Source organism: Loxodonta africana, chromosome 19, assembly GCF_030014295.1.
Source record: "Loxodonta africana isolate mLoxAfr1 chromosome 19, mLoxAfr1.hap2, whole genome shotgun sequence".
Lineage (NCBI taxonomy): Eukaryota > Metazoa > Chordata > Mammalia > Proboscidea > Elephantidae > Loxodonta > Loxodonta africana.
The window spans coordinates 10,573,066-10,588,684 of record NC_087360.1 but is presented as its reverse complement, the minus strand read 5'-3'; the positions used below and the strand labels follow the sequence as shown (position 1 = coordinate 10,588,684).

The 15,619-nt window shown below is 44.7% G+C and overlaps 1 protein-coding gene across 6 annotated transcripts in view; it reads left to right on the top strand.

Moving 5' to 3' along the window:
* Positions 1-14,005: 14,005 nt before the first annotated feature.
* HECTD4 (HECT domain E3 ubiquitin protein ligase 4) overlaps positions 14,006-15,619 on the top strand; it is a 188,624-nt gene continuing 187,010 nt past the window's right edge. For all 6 annotated transcript variants that reach the window (XM_010599885.3, XM_023539324.2, XM_023539325.2 and 3 more), the window contains exon 1: positions 14,006-14,190. In XM_010599885.3, the coding sequence (XP_010598187.2) occupies positions 14,014-14,190 (177 nt within the window). In that variant the 5' untranslated portion in view covers positions 14,006-14,013. The remainder of the gene's footprint in view (positions 14,191-15,619) is intronic.

The window sequence follows — 15,619 nt, the reverse complement described above, 5'->3', positions numbered from 1 at the left end:
TATCCTTTTCAATGGAGCTGATTTCCTTTGAATGATACATTCTCTGGCCCTGTTCCGCTAACCCTCAACGTGTTGCTTCCCTTATACTTCCTGTCTCAGAGAATCAGCTCATCTCCCAGGCAGGTGCCCAATCCTGAATCCTCATAGCCCCCCTCAACCTCTCTATTCCCTCACAGCTTCTCAAGTACTAAGACTATTCAGTCAATTCTACTTCCTTCATTGCTTTAGTATTTACCCGCTTCACTCCATGCCTCTAGCCACACATCCAGTTCAAGACCACACCATTTCTCTTCTGAGTTCCCACGACAGCCATAAGTAGTTGCCCAGCCTATCGTCTGAGCCATTCTCCATAAGGCAGCCAGACTGCTCTTTTTGAAATGCAAATCCAATCCTGCCATTCCCCTGCACACATTTCACCAGTGACTCCTCACTGCCCTCTGGGAGAAATTCCTTTCACTTAGCTTCTGAAAGAGACCCCTGTTTTTCTCTCAAGCCTCATTTCTCTCCAATATCTGCTCCAATTCCAATCTCTGCCCCCCAATTCTCCAGCCTGACGGGGCTTCTACTGATGGTGATTTGTCGTTAAGAGCTCGGGCTCCTGAACTAGCTTCTTGGTTTAGATTCCAGCTCTGCCACTTGCCATCTGTGAGATCTTCACCTTTCTGTGCCTTCATGTTTCCATCTGTAAAATGGGGATAAAGAGTAGTGCTGCACCATTGGGTGTGGTGAATATATGAAAACTACTGAGAAGATCCCTGGCAGATAGCAATAAATATTAACTTCTATTATTCTGATCTCTAATCTACCCTTTTCTCTCACCTCCCGGCCTTTGCACATGCTATTCTGAACACCTCAAACATTTCCCTCTGCTGCTACCCTTTCCCCCCCTCCAAAAAAACAAAACATGCACATTTAACTAACTTTAGTCATCCCTCTAGATCAGGGTTTTCAGTCCTGGCACTATTGACATTTGGGGCTGCATAATTCTCTGTTGTGGAGGCTGTCCTGTACTTTGTAGGATGTTCGGCAGCATCCCTGGTCTGTACCCACTAGATGCCAGTAGCACTCCTCCTCCCACCCCCCACCCCCACCAATCATGAGAATAAAAATCATCTCAAGACATTGCCAGCTGTTCCCGGTGGGCAAAATCAACTCTTGTCACTACTCTAGATCTCCTGGCCCCTCAAACGTCACCCCGAATATAGGTTAGGTGCTTCTGCTTGGTATTCTCAATTTCCCCCATCACAGACAGACCCCTGGCACTGCAGTCTAATGCCCTGATTAGTTGTTTTCCTCCTTCATTAGATTTGAAGCTTCTTGACGATAAGGACTATGACTTCTTTGTAAGAGCCCAGCAGAGTAGGAACTTCGTAACTACTTGTTGGATGAAAGATTTCCACAGGTGCATTTCTAGGAGTCGAAGAATGATGGGTAAAAAGCACGGTCCTTCTATCGTTTTGGAATATGTGCAGCCGAAGTGCTTTCCAGCAAAGGCTGTGCTGACCTAAAGTGCCGCTAGCATTAGATGATAGGCTAACCCCAGAGCTTTACCATCCCTGAGTACAAATTAAAATCTTACTTGACTTATTAGGTGAAAATGGCGTCACGTGTAATAATGTTGCCCTGTGCCGTCAAGTGTATGCTGCCTTGTGGTGACCCCATGTGTAATCAGCTAACACTGAGAGCTTCCAGCATTCTAGGCATGGTGCTAGTGGTCTTGCTCATTGTGTTGGTTATCTAGTGCTGCTATAACAGAAATATCACAAGTGGATGGCTGTAACAAACAGAAGTTTATTCTCTCACAGTCTAGAGGGCTACAAGTGTGAATTCAGGGTGCCAGCTCCAAGGGAAGGCTTTCTCTCTCTGTCAGCTCTGGGGAGAGGTCCTTGTCATCAGTCTCCCTTGGCTGAGGAGCTTCTTAATGCAGGGATCCCAGGTCCAAAGGACTCACTGCTCTCCTGGCTCTTGATGCCTGGTGGTATGAGGTCCTCATGTCTCTCGGATCCCTTCTCCCTTTTATATCTCAAAAGAGATTGGCTTAAGACACAACCTGATTCTGCAGATTGACTCCTGCCTCATCAGAATAACTGCTGCTATCTCATTAATGTCATAGAGAGGATTTACGATACACAGGAAAATCGTTTATCAGATGACAAAATGGTGGTCACTCACAGAATACTGGGAATCATGGCCTAGCCAAGTTGACAGATATTATGGGGGGTCACAATTCAATCCATGGCACTCATATTAATTATTCAATCACAAAAACCCTATGAGGTCAGTACATTACTGTCATCCCCATTTTAAGATGGAAGACTGAGGCAGAGACAGGTGGAATAATTTGTTCAAGGTGACACATGAAGGAACTGGGACCCAAACTCAGGCAATTCATGATCCCAGCACTACATACGCTACATTTCATGTAAATATTTTTCTTTGGCTGCTAGGGCTGTTGAAGTTTTCCCCATAGCCTCCCTGTTCATGTAGAAAACACACGTAACAGCAGTTACTGGCTTTAAACACGACATCCTCAAGAAGCCTCCCCAACCCTCAGACCAGGTCCCTGGATTTCTTGTCCCCTTTGGGGCTTTTTTTTTTTTTAGGGGGGGTTACTAGTTCCAAGTTGCTTTTCCCCATCTTAAGCTTCACAAGGGAGGGCACTTGTCTGACTTCTTGAGAGTTGAACCTGACACTGCCAGGCACAAAGTAGGCATTCAGTGAATACGGAATGAATGAAAACATACAGTGATTGCTTTTTTTCTTGTTCAAACTCTGCAATCATGTCTTTTGCCCACTCTGCCTTGGGCAGCTACTCATTAAGTTTATGCAGATGGGAGTGCTTGCAAATTTACAAGTCAGAATTGAAAATTCTGGTGCAAGGAAGCATCAGATCCCCACCAGGGGGCGCAAGAGGACTCGGTTGTCTTTCTGAGCTCCAGGGTGCTGATTTCTGCAACGAGGAGCGCTGGCTGCATTGAATGGTGCTTCCTCTTTGGGCGCTTTATCAATGTGGAGTCCTGTCCCTTAGTTACCATAATCCAGTGACGCTCCAAGGAGAATTTCTCCCTCCTTGTTTTCAAATATCCCTTTCCTCTGATTTCCTGTCCCCGCTGCTTCACGGATCCACCCATGAACTGAAATAAGCTTCCCTGACAGAAGAAAAATGAACGAGGCCTAGCAGATCACTTGGAAAAAAGATTTTGAGTAGGTGTGTGTGTTTCCTCTTTGAGACTGTGATTAGTGAGATGGAAATAATCAATCTTCCCCACAGGTTCTGGCCATGTGTCCATCTCTAGTTAGCAGATACCTATGTGTGTTCTTTTCCCTGGTGTTTAGAAAGGCCTTGTAATTAATATGGCCACTTTGCCTAAAACTATCTTTGAGCTTTATTAAGGCTTACCACTTATCTTCACGCCACACTCCCATTTCTGTGGGCGCAGTAAGGATTACAGACTCATTTTAGACAGTCAGCTGGTGCAGAAAAGCCAGCAGAATGAGAGATTGCAAAATCCCAGAGGGGCCCCAGCTCGAGTCAAGGCCAGTGAACATCACCATCACGTCAGCAGCTGGGGCAGCAGGGAGATGGTCTCCATCAACAAGCTCGCTCCCTCCTGGGGGTATACTTCCCAGGGGGGAACTGAGGCCCAACCTATTAATAACTGTTCTTAAGGCTTTTCTCATCCTTCATCTTTGCTTCCAACTTAGGGTTGCCCAGCCAAGACTTTCTCTTCCTCCTTTCCCCATCTCTACCTCCCATTCTTAAATGGTAAGTGAAAAAGACAATTCCAAAAAAAAAAAAAAAAAGTCATATACCACAAAACTTTTCTTTCTGTGAATGGATGTTTCTTTCTCAGGTACATGTGTGTAGTGTATGTGTGTGTGTGTGTAGTGTGTGTGTCCATGTGTGTCGTCCTGACTAAATATGGATTCTCTGCCTCCAGGCTTCAAGGATAAAGTTCTTTTGGCCAGGGACTTTCTTTATCTTGCTGATCCATGCTAGAAATGCCCACTAAATGGTCTTCTTTCCAGAGGGGGTTCTGTAAGTATTAATTCATCAGCTGTCTCATCGTGGTACAGTGGCAGCCATGCAGCCCTATGACTAATTAATTATTGTTGCTAAAATATTAAATAACTATTCATTATGCAGACTAAAGACTTTACGCCCCAGATCTGCACTGTTTTCATTTTCATGGGGTGAAGGACAATAGTTCCTGGGTATCTTGACTCCTGGTCAGGAGAAACATTCTCTGAGCTACTGAAGATGGTTATTTAGATCCCAAATGTGGTACAATGGATCACTTTTTTTTTAATGTAAGTAATTTTTTTTTTATTATTAACTTTTATTGAGCTTCAAGTGAACGTTTACAAATCAAGTCAGTCTGTCACATATAAGTTAATATACATCTTACTCCTTACTCCCACTTGCTCTCCCTCTAATGAGTCAGCCCTTCCAGTCTCTCCTTTCGTGAAAACTTTGCCAGCCTCCAACTCTCTCTATCCTCCCATCCCCCCTCCAGACAGGAGATGCCAACACAGTCTCAAGTGTCCACCTGATATAATTAGCTCACTCTTCATCAGCATCTCTCTCCCACCCACTGTCCAGTCCCTTTCATGTCTGATGAATTGTCTTCGGGGATGGTTCCTGTCCTGTGCCAACAGAAGGTTTGGGGACCATGACCGCCGGGATTCCTCTAGTCACAGCCAGACCATTAAGTCTGGTCTTTTTATGAGAATTTGGGGTCTGCATCCCACTGATCTTCTGCTCCCTCAGGGGTTCTCTATTGTGCTCCCTGTGAGGGCAGTCATCGATTGTGGCCGGGCCCCAACTAGTTCTTCTGGTCTCAGGATAATGTAGGTCTCTGGTTCATGTGGCCCTTTCTGTCTCTTGGGCTCTTAGTTGTCGTGTGGCCTTGGTGTTTTTCATTCTCCTTTGATCCAGGTGGTTGAGACCAATTGATGCATCTTAGATGGCCGCTTGTTAGCATTTAAGACCCCAGACGCCACATTTCAAAGTGGGATGCAGAATGTTTTCATAATAGAATTATTTTGCCAATTGACTTAGAAGTCCCCTTAAACCATGGTTCGCAACCCCCCGCCCTTGCTCCACTGACCTTTGAAGTATTCATTTTATCCCGGAAACTTCTTTGCTTTTGGTCCAGTCCAGTTCAGTTGAGCTGACCTTCCATGTATTGAGTGTTGTCCTTCCCTTCACCTAAAGCAGTTCTTATCTGCTAATTAATCAGTAAAAAACCCTCTCCCTCCCTCCCTCCCTCCCCTCCTCGTAACCACAAAAGTATGTGTTCTTCTCAGTTTATACTATTTCTAAAGATCTTATAATAGTGGTCTTATACAATATTTGTCCTTTTGCCTCTGACTAATTTTGCTCAGCATAATGCCTTCCAGGTTCCTCCATGTTATGAAATGTTTCACAGATTCGTCACTGTTCTTTATCGATGCGTAGTATTCCATTGTGTGAATATACCACAATTTATTTACCCATTCATCCGTTGATGGACACCTTGGTTGCTTCCAGCTTTTTGCTATTGTAAACAGAGCTGCAATAAACATGGGTGTGCATGTATCTGTTTGTGTGAAGGCTCTTGTTTCTCTAGGGTATATTCCGAGGAGTCGTATTTCTGGGTTGTATGGTAGTTCTATTTCTAACTGTTTAAGATAACGCCAGATAGATTTCCAAAGTGGTTGTACCATTTTACATTCCCACCAGCAGCGTATAAGAGTTCCAATCTCTCCGCAGCCTCTCCAACATTTATTATTTTGTGTTTTTTGGATTAATGCCAGCCTTGTTGGAGTGAGATGGAATCTCATCGTAGTTTTAATTTGCATTTCTCTAATGGCTAATGATCGAGAGCATTTTCTCATGTATCTGTTAGCTGCCTGAATATCTTCTTTAGTGAAGGGTGTGTTCATATCCTTTGCCCACTTCTTGATTGGGTTGTTTGTCTTTTTGTGGTTGAGTTTTGACAGAATCATATAGATTTTAAAGATCAGGCGCTGGTCGGAGATGTCATAGCTGAAAATTCTTTCCCAGTCCGTAGGTGGTCTTTTTACTCTTTTGGTGAAGTCTTTAGATGAGCATAGGTGTTTGATTTTTAGGAGCTCGCAGTTATCTGGTTTCTCTTCGTCATTTTTGGTAATGTTTTGTATTCTGTTTATGCCTTGTATTAGGGCTCCTAGGGTTGTCCCTATTTTTTCTTCCATGATCTTTATCGTTTTAGTCTTTATGTTTAGGTTTTTGATCCACTTGGAGTTAGTTTTTGTGCTTGGTGTGAGGTATGGGTCCTGTTTCATTTTTTTGCAAATGGATATCCAATTATGCCAGCACCATTTGTTAAGAAGACTATCTTTTCCCCAATTAACTGACACTGGGCCTTTTTCAAATATCAGCTGCTCATATGTGGATGGATTTATATCTGGGTTCTCAATTCGGTTACATTGGTCTATGTGCCTGTTGTTGTACCAATACCAGGCTGTTTTGACTACTGTGGCTGTATAATAGGTTCTGAAATCAGGTAGAGTGAGGCCTCTAACTTTCTTCTTCTTTTTCAGTAATAATGCTTTGCTTGTCCGAGGCTTCTTTCCCTTCCATATGAAGTTGGTGATTTGTTTCTCTATCACCTTAAAAAGTGACATTGGAATTTGGATCTGAAGTGCATTGTATGTATAGATGGCTTTTGGTAGAATAGACATTTTTACTATGTTAAGTCTTCCTATCCATGAGCAAGGTATGTTTTTCCACTTATGTCCTTTTTAATTTCTTGTAGTAGAGCTTTGTAGTTTTCTTTGTATAGGTGTTTTACATCCTTGGTAAGATTTATTCCTAAGTATTTTATCTTCTTGGGGGCTACTGTGAATGGTATTGATTTGGTTATTTCCTCTTTGATGTTCTTTTTGTTGATGTAGAGGAATCCCAGTGATTTTTGTATGTTTATCTTATAACCTGAGACTCTGCCAAACTCTTCTATTAGTTTCAGGAGTTTTCTGGAGGATTCCTTAGGGTTTTCTGTGTATAAGATCATGTCATCTGCAAATAGAGATAATTTTACTTCGTCCTTGCCAATCTGGATGCCCTTTATTTCTTTGTCTAGCCTAATTGCCCTGGCTAGGACTTCTAGGACAATGTTGAATAAGAGCAGTGATAAAGGGCATCCTTGTCTGGTTCCCGTTCTCAAGGGAAATGCTTTCAGGCTCTCTCCATTTAGAGTGATGTTGGCTGTTGGCTTTGCATAGATGCCCTTTATTATGTTGAGGAATTTTCCTTCAATTCCTATTTTGGTGAGAGTTTTTATCATAAATGGGTGTTGGACTTTGTCAGATGCCTTTTCTGCATCAATTGATAAGATCATGTGGTTTTTGTCTTTTGTTTTATTTATGTGGTGGATTACATTAATGGTTTTTCTAATATTAAACCAGCCTTGCATACCTGGTATAAATCCCACTTGATCGTGGTGAATTATTTTTTTGATATGTTGTTGAATTCTATTGGCTAGAATTTTGTTAAGGATTTTTGCGTCTATGTTCATGAGGGATATAGGTCTGCAATTTTCTTTTTTTGTGATGTCTTTACCTGGTTTTGGTATCAGGGAGATGGTGGCTTCATAGAATGAGTTGGGTAGTATTCCGTCATTTTCTATGCTTTGAAATACCTTTAGTAGTAGTGGTGTTAACTCTTCTCTGAAAGTTTGGTAGAACTCTGCAGTGAAACCGTCCGGGGGGCCAGGGCTTTTTTTTGTTGGGAGTTTTTTGATTACCGTTTCAATCTCTTTTTTTGTTATGGGTCTATTTAGTTTTTCTACTTCTGAATGTGTTAGTTTAGGTAGGTAGTGTTTTTCCAGGAATTCATCCATTTCTTCTAGGTTTGCAAATTTGTTAGAGTACAGTTTTTCGTAATAATGTGATATGATTCTTTTAATTTCAGTTGGGTCTGTTGTGATGTGGCCCTTCTCATTTCTTATTTGGGTTATTTGTTTCCTTTCCTGTATTTCTTTAGTCAGTCTAGCCACTGGTTTATCAATTTTGTCATTTTTTTCAAAGAACCAGCTTTTGGCTTTGTTAATTCTTTCAATTGTTTTTCTGTTCTCTAATTCATTTAGTTCAGCTCTAATTTTTATTATTTGTTTTCTTCTGGTGCCTGATGGATTCTTTTGTTGCTCAGTTTCTATTTGTTCAAGTTGTAGGGTCAGTTCTCTGATTTTGGCTCTTTCTTCTTTTTGTATGTGTGCATTTATCGATATAAGTTGGCCTCTGAACACTGCTTTTGCTGTGTCCCAGAAGTTTTGATAGGAAGTATTTTCATTCTCATTGCATTCTATGAATTTCCTTATTCCCTCCTTGATGTCTTCTATAACCCAGTCTTTTTTCAGGAGGGTATTGTTCATTTTCCAAGTATTTGATTTCTTTTCCCTAGTTTTTCTGTTATTGATTTCTAGTTTTATTGCCTTGTGGTCTGAGAAGATGCTTTGTAATATTTCGATATTTTGGATTCTGCAAAGGTTTGTTTTATGACCTAATATGTGGTCTATTCTAGAGAATGTTCCATGTGCGCTAGAAAAAAAAGTATACTTTGCAGCAGTTGGGTGGAGAGTTCTGTATAAGTCAATAAGGTCAAGTTGGTTGATTGTTGTAATTAGGTCTTCAGTGTCTTTATTGAGCTTCCTACTGGATGTCCTGTCCTTCTCCGAAAGTGGTGTGTTGAAGTCTCCTACTGTAATTGTGGAGGTATCTATCTCACTTTTCAGTTCTGTTAAAATTTGATTTATGTATCTTGCAGCCCTGTCATTGGGTGCATAAATATTTAATATGGTTATGTCTTCCTGATCAATTGTCCCTTTTATCATTATGTAATGTCCTTCTTTATCCTTTGTGGTGGATTTAAGTCTAAAGTCTATTTTGTCAGAAATTAATATTGCTACTCCTCTTTTTTTTTGCTTATTGTTTGCTTGATATATTTTTTTCCATCCTTTGAGTTTTAGTTTGTTTGTGTCTCTGAGTCTAAGGTGTGTCTCTTGTAGGCAGCATATAGACAGATCGTGTTTCTTTATCCAGTCCGAGACTCTCTGTCTCTTTATTGGTGCATTTAGTCCATTTACATTCAGAGTAATTATAGATAAATAAGTGTTTAGTGTTGTCATTTTGATGCCTTTTTATGTGTGTTGTTGACAATTTCATTTTTCCACATACTTTTTTGTGCTGAGACGTTTTTCTTTGTAAATTGTGAGATCCTCATTTTCGTAGTGTTTGACTTTATGTTTGTTGAGTCGTTATGTTTTTCTTGGCTTTTATCTTGAGTTATGGAGTTGTTATACCTCTTTGTGGTTACCTTATTATTTACCCCTATTTTTCTAAGTAAAAACCTAACTTGTATTGTTCTATATCGCCTTGTATCACTCTCCATATGGCAGTTCTATGCCACCTGTATTTAGTCCCTCTTTTTGATTATTGTGATCTTTTACATATTGACTTCAGTGATTCCCTGTTATGAGTGTTTTCCATCTCTAAATCTGTGTTTGTTGTTCAGGGTTCCTAGATTGTTATGTATGTGATCGATTCACTTGTTTTTCCGAGTCTTTGTTGCAAGAGGGATCCGAGGTAGCGTGTACCTAGTCCGCCATCTTGGCCCCGCCCTGTCTGGATCACTTTTATATGGCCTTTCTCACCTTGGTCTTGTAACTCCCACCAAAAGACTGGGTGGGACTATGCAAATGAGGTGTTTGTGGCCTATCAAGGGGATTGGATAGCTTGCTAATAATGTAAATAAGGTGGATGGCACCTTTGTGGGGGTGGGACCATGCAAATATAGTGTATGGAACCCTAATGAGGGGATTGATCAGTTTTGCCACCCCGATAGGCTTAACTGAGAGCCAATTCCAGAGCAAGAGGAGACCTCGTGACCATCAAGAAAGAAGAGCCCAGAGTAGAGTGAGTCCTTTGGAGCTGGGATCCCTGCACTGGGAGTCTCCTAGACCCAGGAGACAGAAGAGCTGAAACACAGAAGACAGCACAAGACGGCGGCAAAGCAGTAGGAAGAGCAAGAAGCAGGAGACTGGGAGGAGATGGCGCTGTGGGCTTCCTGGCCAGAGAGAGGCCTGCCTGTGAACATAGCTGAGAAGAAACTGTCCTGAACATAGCTGAGAAGAACTGTATCCTGAGTATTTCCTGACCCTAAATGGTAACCTGTTACTTCCCGAATAAATCCCATAACTGTGAGTATGGTCTGTGAATTCTGTGTGGCCATTGTAATGAATTACTGAACCCAGCAGAAGAGTAGAGAGTGCTGTGGGATATTGACCTCAGAACTGATAAAAAGGTTGGAGGGTGGAGATATGTTTGACCTCTGCCTCATAGCAATCAGCCTTGGGTTTTGATAATGATTTTCTTTTTTTTCTGAAGTCAGAGGTCAGGTGCACCCTCTGCCCCCAGCCGTTTTTACTTTAAGCTAAACCATTGTTTGGTTTTCAGGAGATTTCAGGGGATGTTTTGGAGTTAAGTTTTAAAGATTATCTCAGGGCAATAGTTTCAGGGTGGTGAAACTATTTTTTACTGTGGTGAAAAAAACCTTCACCAGTTCAGTGACTTTCACAGGTTCAATTCAGTGACATTGATTACATTCTTCACTTTGTGCAACCTTTATTGCTATCTTGAGCTTTGATATTTACTGACTTTGTGACACTGAGAAAATTATCTGACAATGAGCCTCAGTTTCCCAGTTGAAAGCAGGGATAATAATACTACTGCTTTCAAGGGTTTTCGTGAGGATTTGCTGAAATGGCCACTGTATAACATTTGCCTGTTTTATTGTTTTGACAGCACTGATCTGGTCTGATGTGCTGGGTTTATTGTCTACCTTGCTTCTTGACTGTTTCTCCCACTAGATTGTCTGTTCCTTGAGAGAAGACTTTTTCTGCCTTCTTCATCCCTGCAACCTTACCAAGAACAATGTCTGTCATACAGCAGGAATCCAGAAGTATGTGTTGAATGAATAAGAGAAGAACAGCCATGTCCCTTTGGGATATTTTCTATGTATGTTAGAATAGCTCTCCAGCTCTCTGAGAGCAGAGAGTCAATTTTTCATACATTATTTCAGATATTCATATATATCTTCATTGTATATACCTTCCCGGTCACAGATCAGTCCCTGAAGAAGGACATCATGCTTGGTAAAGTAAGAGGGTCAGTGAAAAGGAGGAAGACCCTTAACGAGATGGATTCACACAGTGGCTGCAACCATGGGCTCGAGCCTGATGGCAATTGTGAGGACGGTGCAGTGTTCTGTTCTGTCGCTGTGAGTTGGAACCGACTGGACGGCACCTAACAACAACAACAGGGGCTTAATGGGGGCCTTGTGGTGTAGTGATTAAGAGCTCGGCTGTTAACCAAAATGTCAGCAGTTCAAATCCACCACCTGCTCCTTGGAGACCCTATGGGGCAGTTCTACTCTGTTCTATACGGTCGCTATGAGTTGGAATCCACTTGGTGGCATCGAGTTTAAGGGGTTAGGAGCTTAACAAATGCTGGTGGAATGAACAGCATGAAAATGAAATTAACAATCATTGCAAGGAGCAGAAGATTATTGTAACAGTGCAATGTTATAAGAATTATTTATTTGGGAGGCAGACAGTGCAGGGTGAAGCCAGCTATGGATTCAAATTGGTTCCTAGCCATACACAAGTCAATTCTTCTGAGTCTCAATTTTTTTTTTTTTTTTTGGTAAAATGAGGCCAATAATATATACTCAAGAGACCTGGCAGCACGACGATTAAGAGCTGGGCTTCTAAACCAAAGGTTGGTGGTTCAAAACCATCCAGCTCTGTAGAAGACAGACCTGGTGATCTGCTTCTGTTAAGATTACAGCCTAGAAAACTCCATGGGGCAGTTCTACTCTGTCACATGAGGGCACCATAAGTCGGAATTGACTTGTCGCCACCCATCAACAACGAAAACTCTGTGGAGTGTTACAGTAGATAAATAAATGGATGTACTCTGACTCCTAAGTGTTCAATAAATACTTTCTGTGATTTTATTTTTAGTTTTAATTTTTGCTTTTTTCAAAAGTAATACGTGCTCAAGGAAGAAAACTTGGAAATTGTTTACAACGTTTTTTTCCCACAAACCACAAAATCCTCCAAACCTAAAACCAAACCTGTTGCTGTGGAGTTGATTCCGACTCATAGTGACCCTACAGGAGGGAGCAGAACTGCCCCATAGCTTTTCCAAGGAACACTTGGTAGATTTGAACTGCTGACCTTTTGATTAGCAGCCGTAGCACTTAACCACTAGGCCACCAGGGTTTCCCCAAATCCCCCAGGCACCTGTAAATGCATTGCTCAGATTCCCCAAAATGTTAAGAGGCATGATACCTTCCCAGTCTATTATTCTACACCTATAGTCATACAGGAAACCCTGCTGGCGCGGTGGTTAAGAGCTACGGCTATTAAGCAAAAGGTTAGCAGTTTGAATCCACCAGGTGCTCCTTGGAATCTCTATGGGGCAGTTCTACTCTGTCCTATAGGGTCACTATGAGTCAGAATCGACTGATGGCAATGGGTTTTATTACAACTACAATTTCCGAATTCACAGATTACACTCCCCCCCCCCATGTATTTACACATTGTTGTATTTTAAAGTATTAGAGTGTTGCAGAATTGGAACAGAAGTGGCAAAGTGAGGTTGATGATGCCATCCAGGGGAAACTGGAGAACAACATGGCTTTCTTATATGATTACCATTTTAATGAGGTAAGCAAATTGTATGATTCATCATGGAGGCACTGCTATTTATAGAGTCAAGGTGTGTACCACATGTGTGTAGCGATAAAATAATGTCACAGCCTAAAATGTTGCATACCCTAAAACAGACTTGCGGCCCAGTCCCACTCCCCCATGGCAGCTCGCATGAATAATCTGCCGTGCATTCTACACGTTTTTCTCTACGCGTAAGGTTTTTCCTTTCTTACTTTTGTAGAAATGGGATGATGTGAATATTTTATGGTGTACCAATCAGCGTTGAATAATGATGGAATATAGTTGTTACAACTGACATTCACGGGATACTTTTTAAGTGCTGGGGAATGAATACCAAGCTTTGTGGCAAGTGTTTTATATTCACCATGTTTTGAGTGCATATTGGATATTTTCCAGTAAATGTTAGGCACTTATGCGGGGTAGGAAACCCTGGCGGCACAGTGGTTAAGTGCTACGGCTGCTAACCAAAAGGTCGGCAGTTCGAATCCACCAGGTGCTCCTTGGGAACCCCATGGGGCAGTTCTAGTCTGTCCTATAGGGTCGCTATGAGTCGGAATCGACTCGCGGGCAAGGGGTTTCGTTTGGATGTGGGGGAGGCACTGTGCTAACTACCAAGTGCTTATGAACAAGCGCCTCTCCTGCGCTAGACTTCTGCATGTATCTCATTTAAACGTGAAAGCAGTGAGTCAACCTCCATGCCCTGCCCGGGGTGGGGGACCTGGCCCGAGTGAGGGGTGCACACCTGAGTCGGGGGAGAATGGGAGGCGGTGGCCTCCTCCCCCTGGGTACTGCAGACGCAGGCGCCCCCGAATGGCTAGAGACGGACTGGCCCAGGAGGGCCGTCTGCGGACAAGATGGACCGCCCGCGCCTCACAAGGGGCCCCGCAGACCCGGGCGTGAGAGCCGCGCGGCGGCGGGCGGGGCCTGTATTGTCCGCTCCGCGGGGCATGCCGGGAGCCCCGCCCCCAACATGGCGCCTCCCTGACAGTTGGCTGCTGAGAGGCAGAGGCGGGTCCTGCTCCTCAGGGCAGCCGCGGCGGTGACTGCCCGGCCGGGGTCTCCGGGGCCGGGGGGTGGGGGATGGCGGCTCGGGCCGCCTAGGGCGGAGCTGCACTGACGAGGCTGCGAGCTAGCGGGACGCTGCGGGCGGGCGGGCGCGACGGCCGCTGCCATGGACTGGTGATCGCGGCGGCTCCTCTCGCGTCTCCTCCGGGCCGGGCGTCCGCTCCTCGCCGCCAATCCCTCAGCCGGGGCCATGGGCTCGTCGGCGGCCGCGGCGGCGGCGGCGGCGGCGGCCGCGGACTCGGCGCAGTGGCTCTCGGTGAAGGAAGAGACCATCTTTCTGCATGACGGGCTGATCCGGGTCACCGACCTGGCCGAGCTGCCCAGCGAGATCCTCGGGGCCCCGGAGGCCGCCGACACCGACCTGGAGGTGAGCGAGGGTGCCCTCGGTCGCCGTCATCGGTCCGCCCGGGCTCGGCTCCTGCAGCTCGGTCGCCCCCGCCCCCGCCGGCCCCCGTCGCTGCCCGCCAGGTGTGTGGGCGGGGGGCGGGCAGGTGGGGCGGTGGCCGCAGGTTGCAGACGGCGGGCCCCCCGGCTCCTCTGGCCTCGCGTCGCCGGGGATTTCATCTGCGGTTTCCTTTTGAACGTCCCGACACCCGGCGTTTTATCAGACTCTCCCCGGGCCCGGCCTTCATGGCCCAAGGAGCAGCCGCCGCCTGTCGGGCCCTCTCCTGCCTCCCCCCTGACCCCCTGGACTCACTTCCAGGGCACACCCAGGGTGCCTAGCTTTGGAGACATTTTTATTTTAACGCTGTGCACCCCCCCCCCGTTCCTTCTCCAGTTCTGTGCTGGATTTTTTTCCCCTCCCAGGGGAGGGTGGTGGCAGCTGCCCGTTGGCAGTGGGCATCCGGCAACTTCTGTGTGTTGTGCCTCGGAGTGACACGGGGCCTTTGTCAGTGAAGCGAGAGGGATGCTTCCTCTTTCCTCCGTGGGCTCTCCGCTCAGGGTCGCTGGCGATTTAGGCCGCAGGGCCTTTTTGTGAGCTCGGGGGTCGCGGAGAAGTCCGGGTTTAGGAGCCCTGGCAGGTGCAAAAGCAAATCTCAGCAATTGTGCCGCTGGGCTTGGTGCAGAAGGAAACCGAATATGCTCGTCTGATGGGAACTTTCCACCGACTTTACTTGGCTTCATGTGTGCCCAGAGGTGGGAATGCTGGCGGTATGGTTCCATCGAGGCCGGCAGATGTTGACAGTGTCCCCCCTCCCCCACCTTGTGGGATGACATTTTGATGTGTAGGTAGCATGGAGTGTCATGAAATTCTTATTGTCGCAGGGAGAGTTCCCCGGGGTAGGGCACAGAGAGGATGGCCTGTCTTAGGGCTGTAAACAGAATGCGAGGAATCTGTGTGTTTTTCGGTTTTGCATGCCCTTTGGCGTTCAGCACAACGAACATTTATAAAAATGCATTAAAACCCATTACCGTGTGTTTCTGGAAACGGCAACGATCCGATCACGTTGGCTGAGACATTTGGACGTGCTTGAGTTGCGAATTCGTTCCGCTGTATTTTTGTGTCTGGATTTTGAGGTTGCCTCAGCATTCCTATTGTGAACTCTTAATTGACTTATTTTACAATCGGCCCACCTAAAAAAGGAAGATATAAGTTGGTAGGGAATTCCTACATTGAATCACAGTTTTGTTATGCCTCATTTGGACCTGTTCTATAAAAAGCAAGTTGTGTCTGTCTTGTCTGCTTGAAAACTGGTATGTATGCTATGATGGTGGAATCTTTTATTTAATTGGTTCTGTTGTGTGTGAGAGGTGGGAAGAGGATGCTCTTTGTTCCTTAGAGACTAATCTGAGTT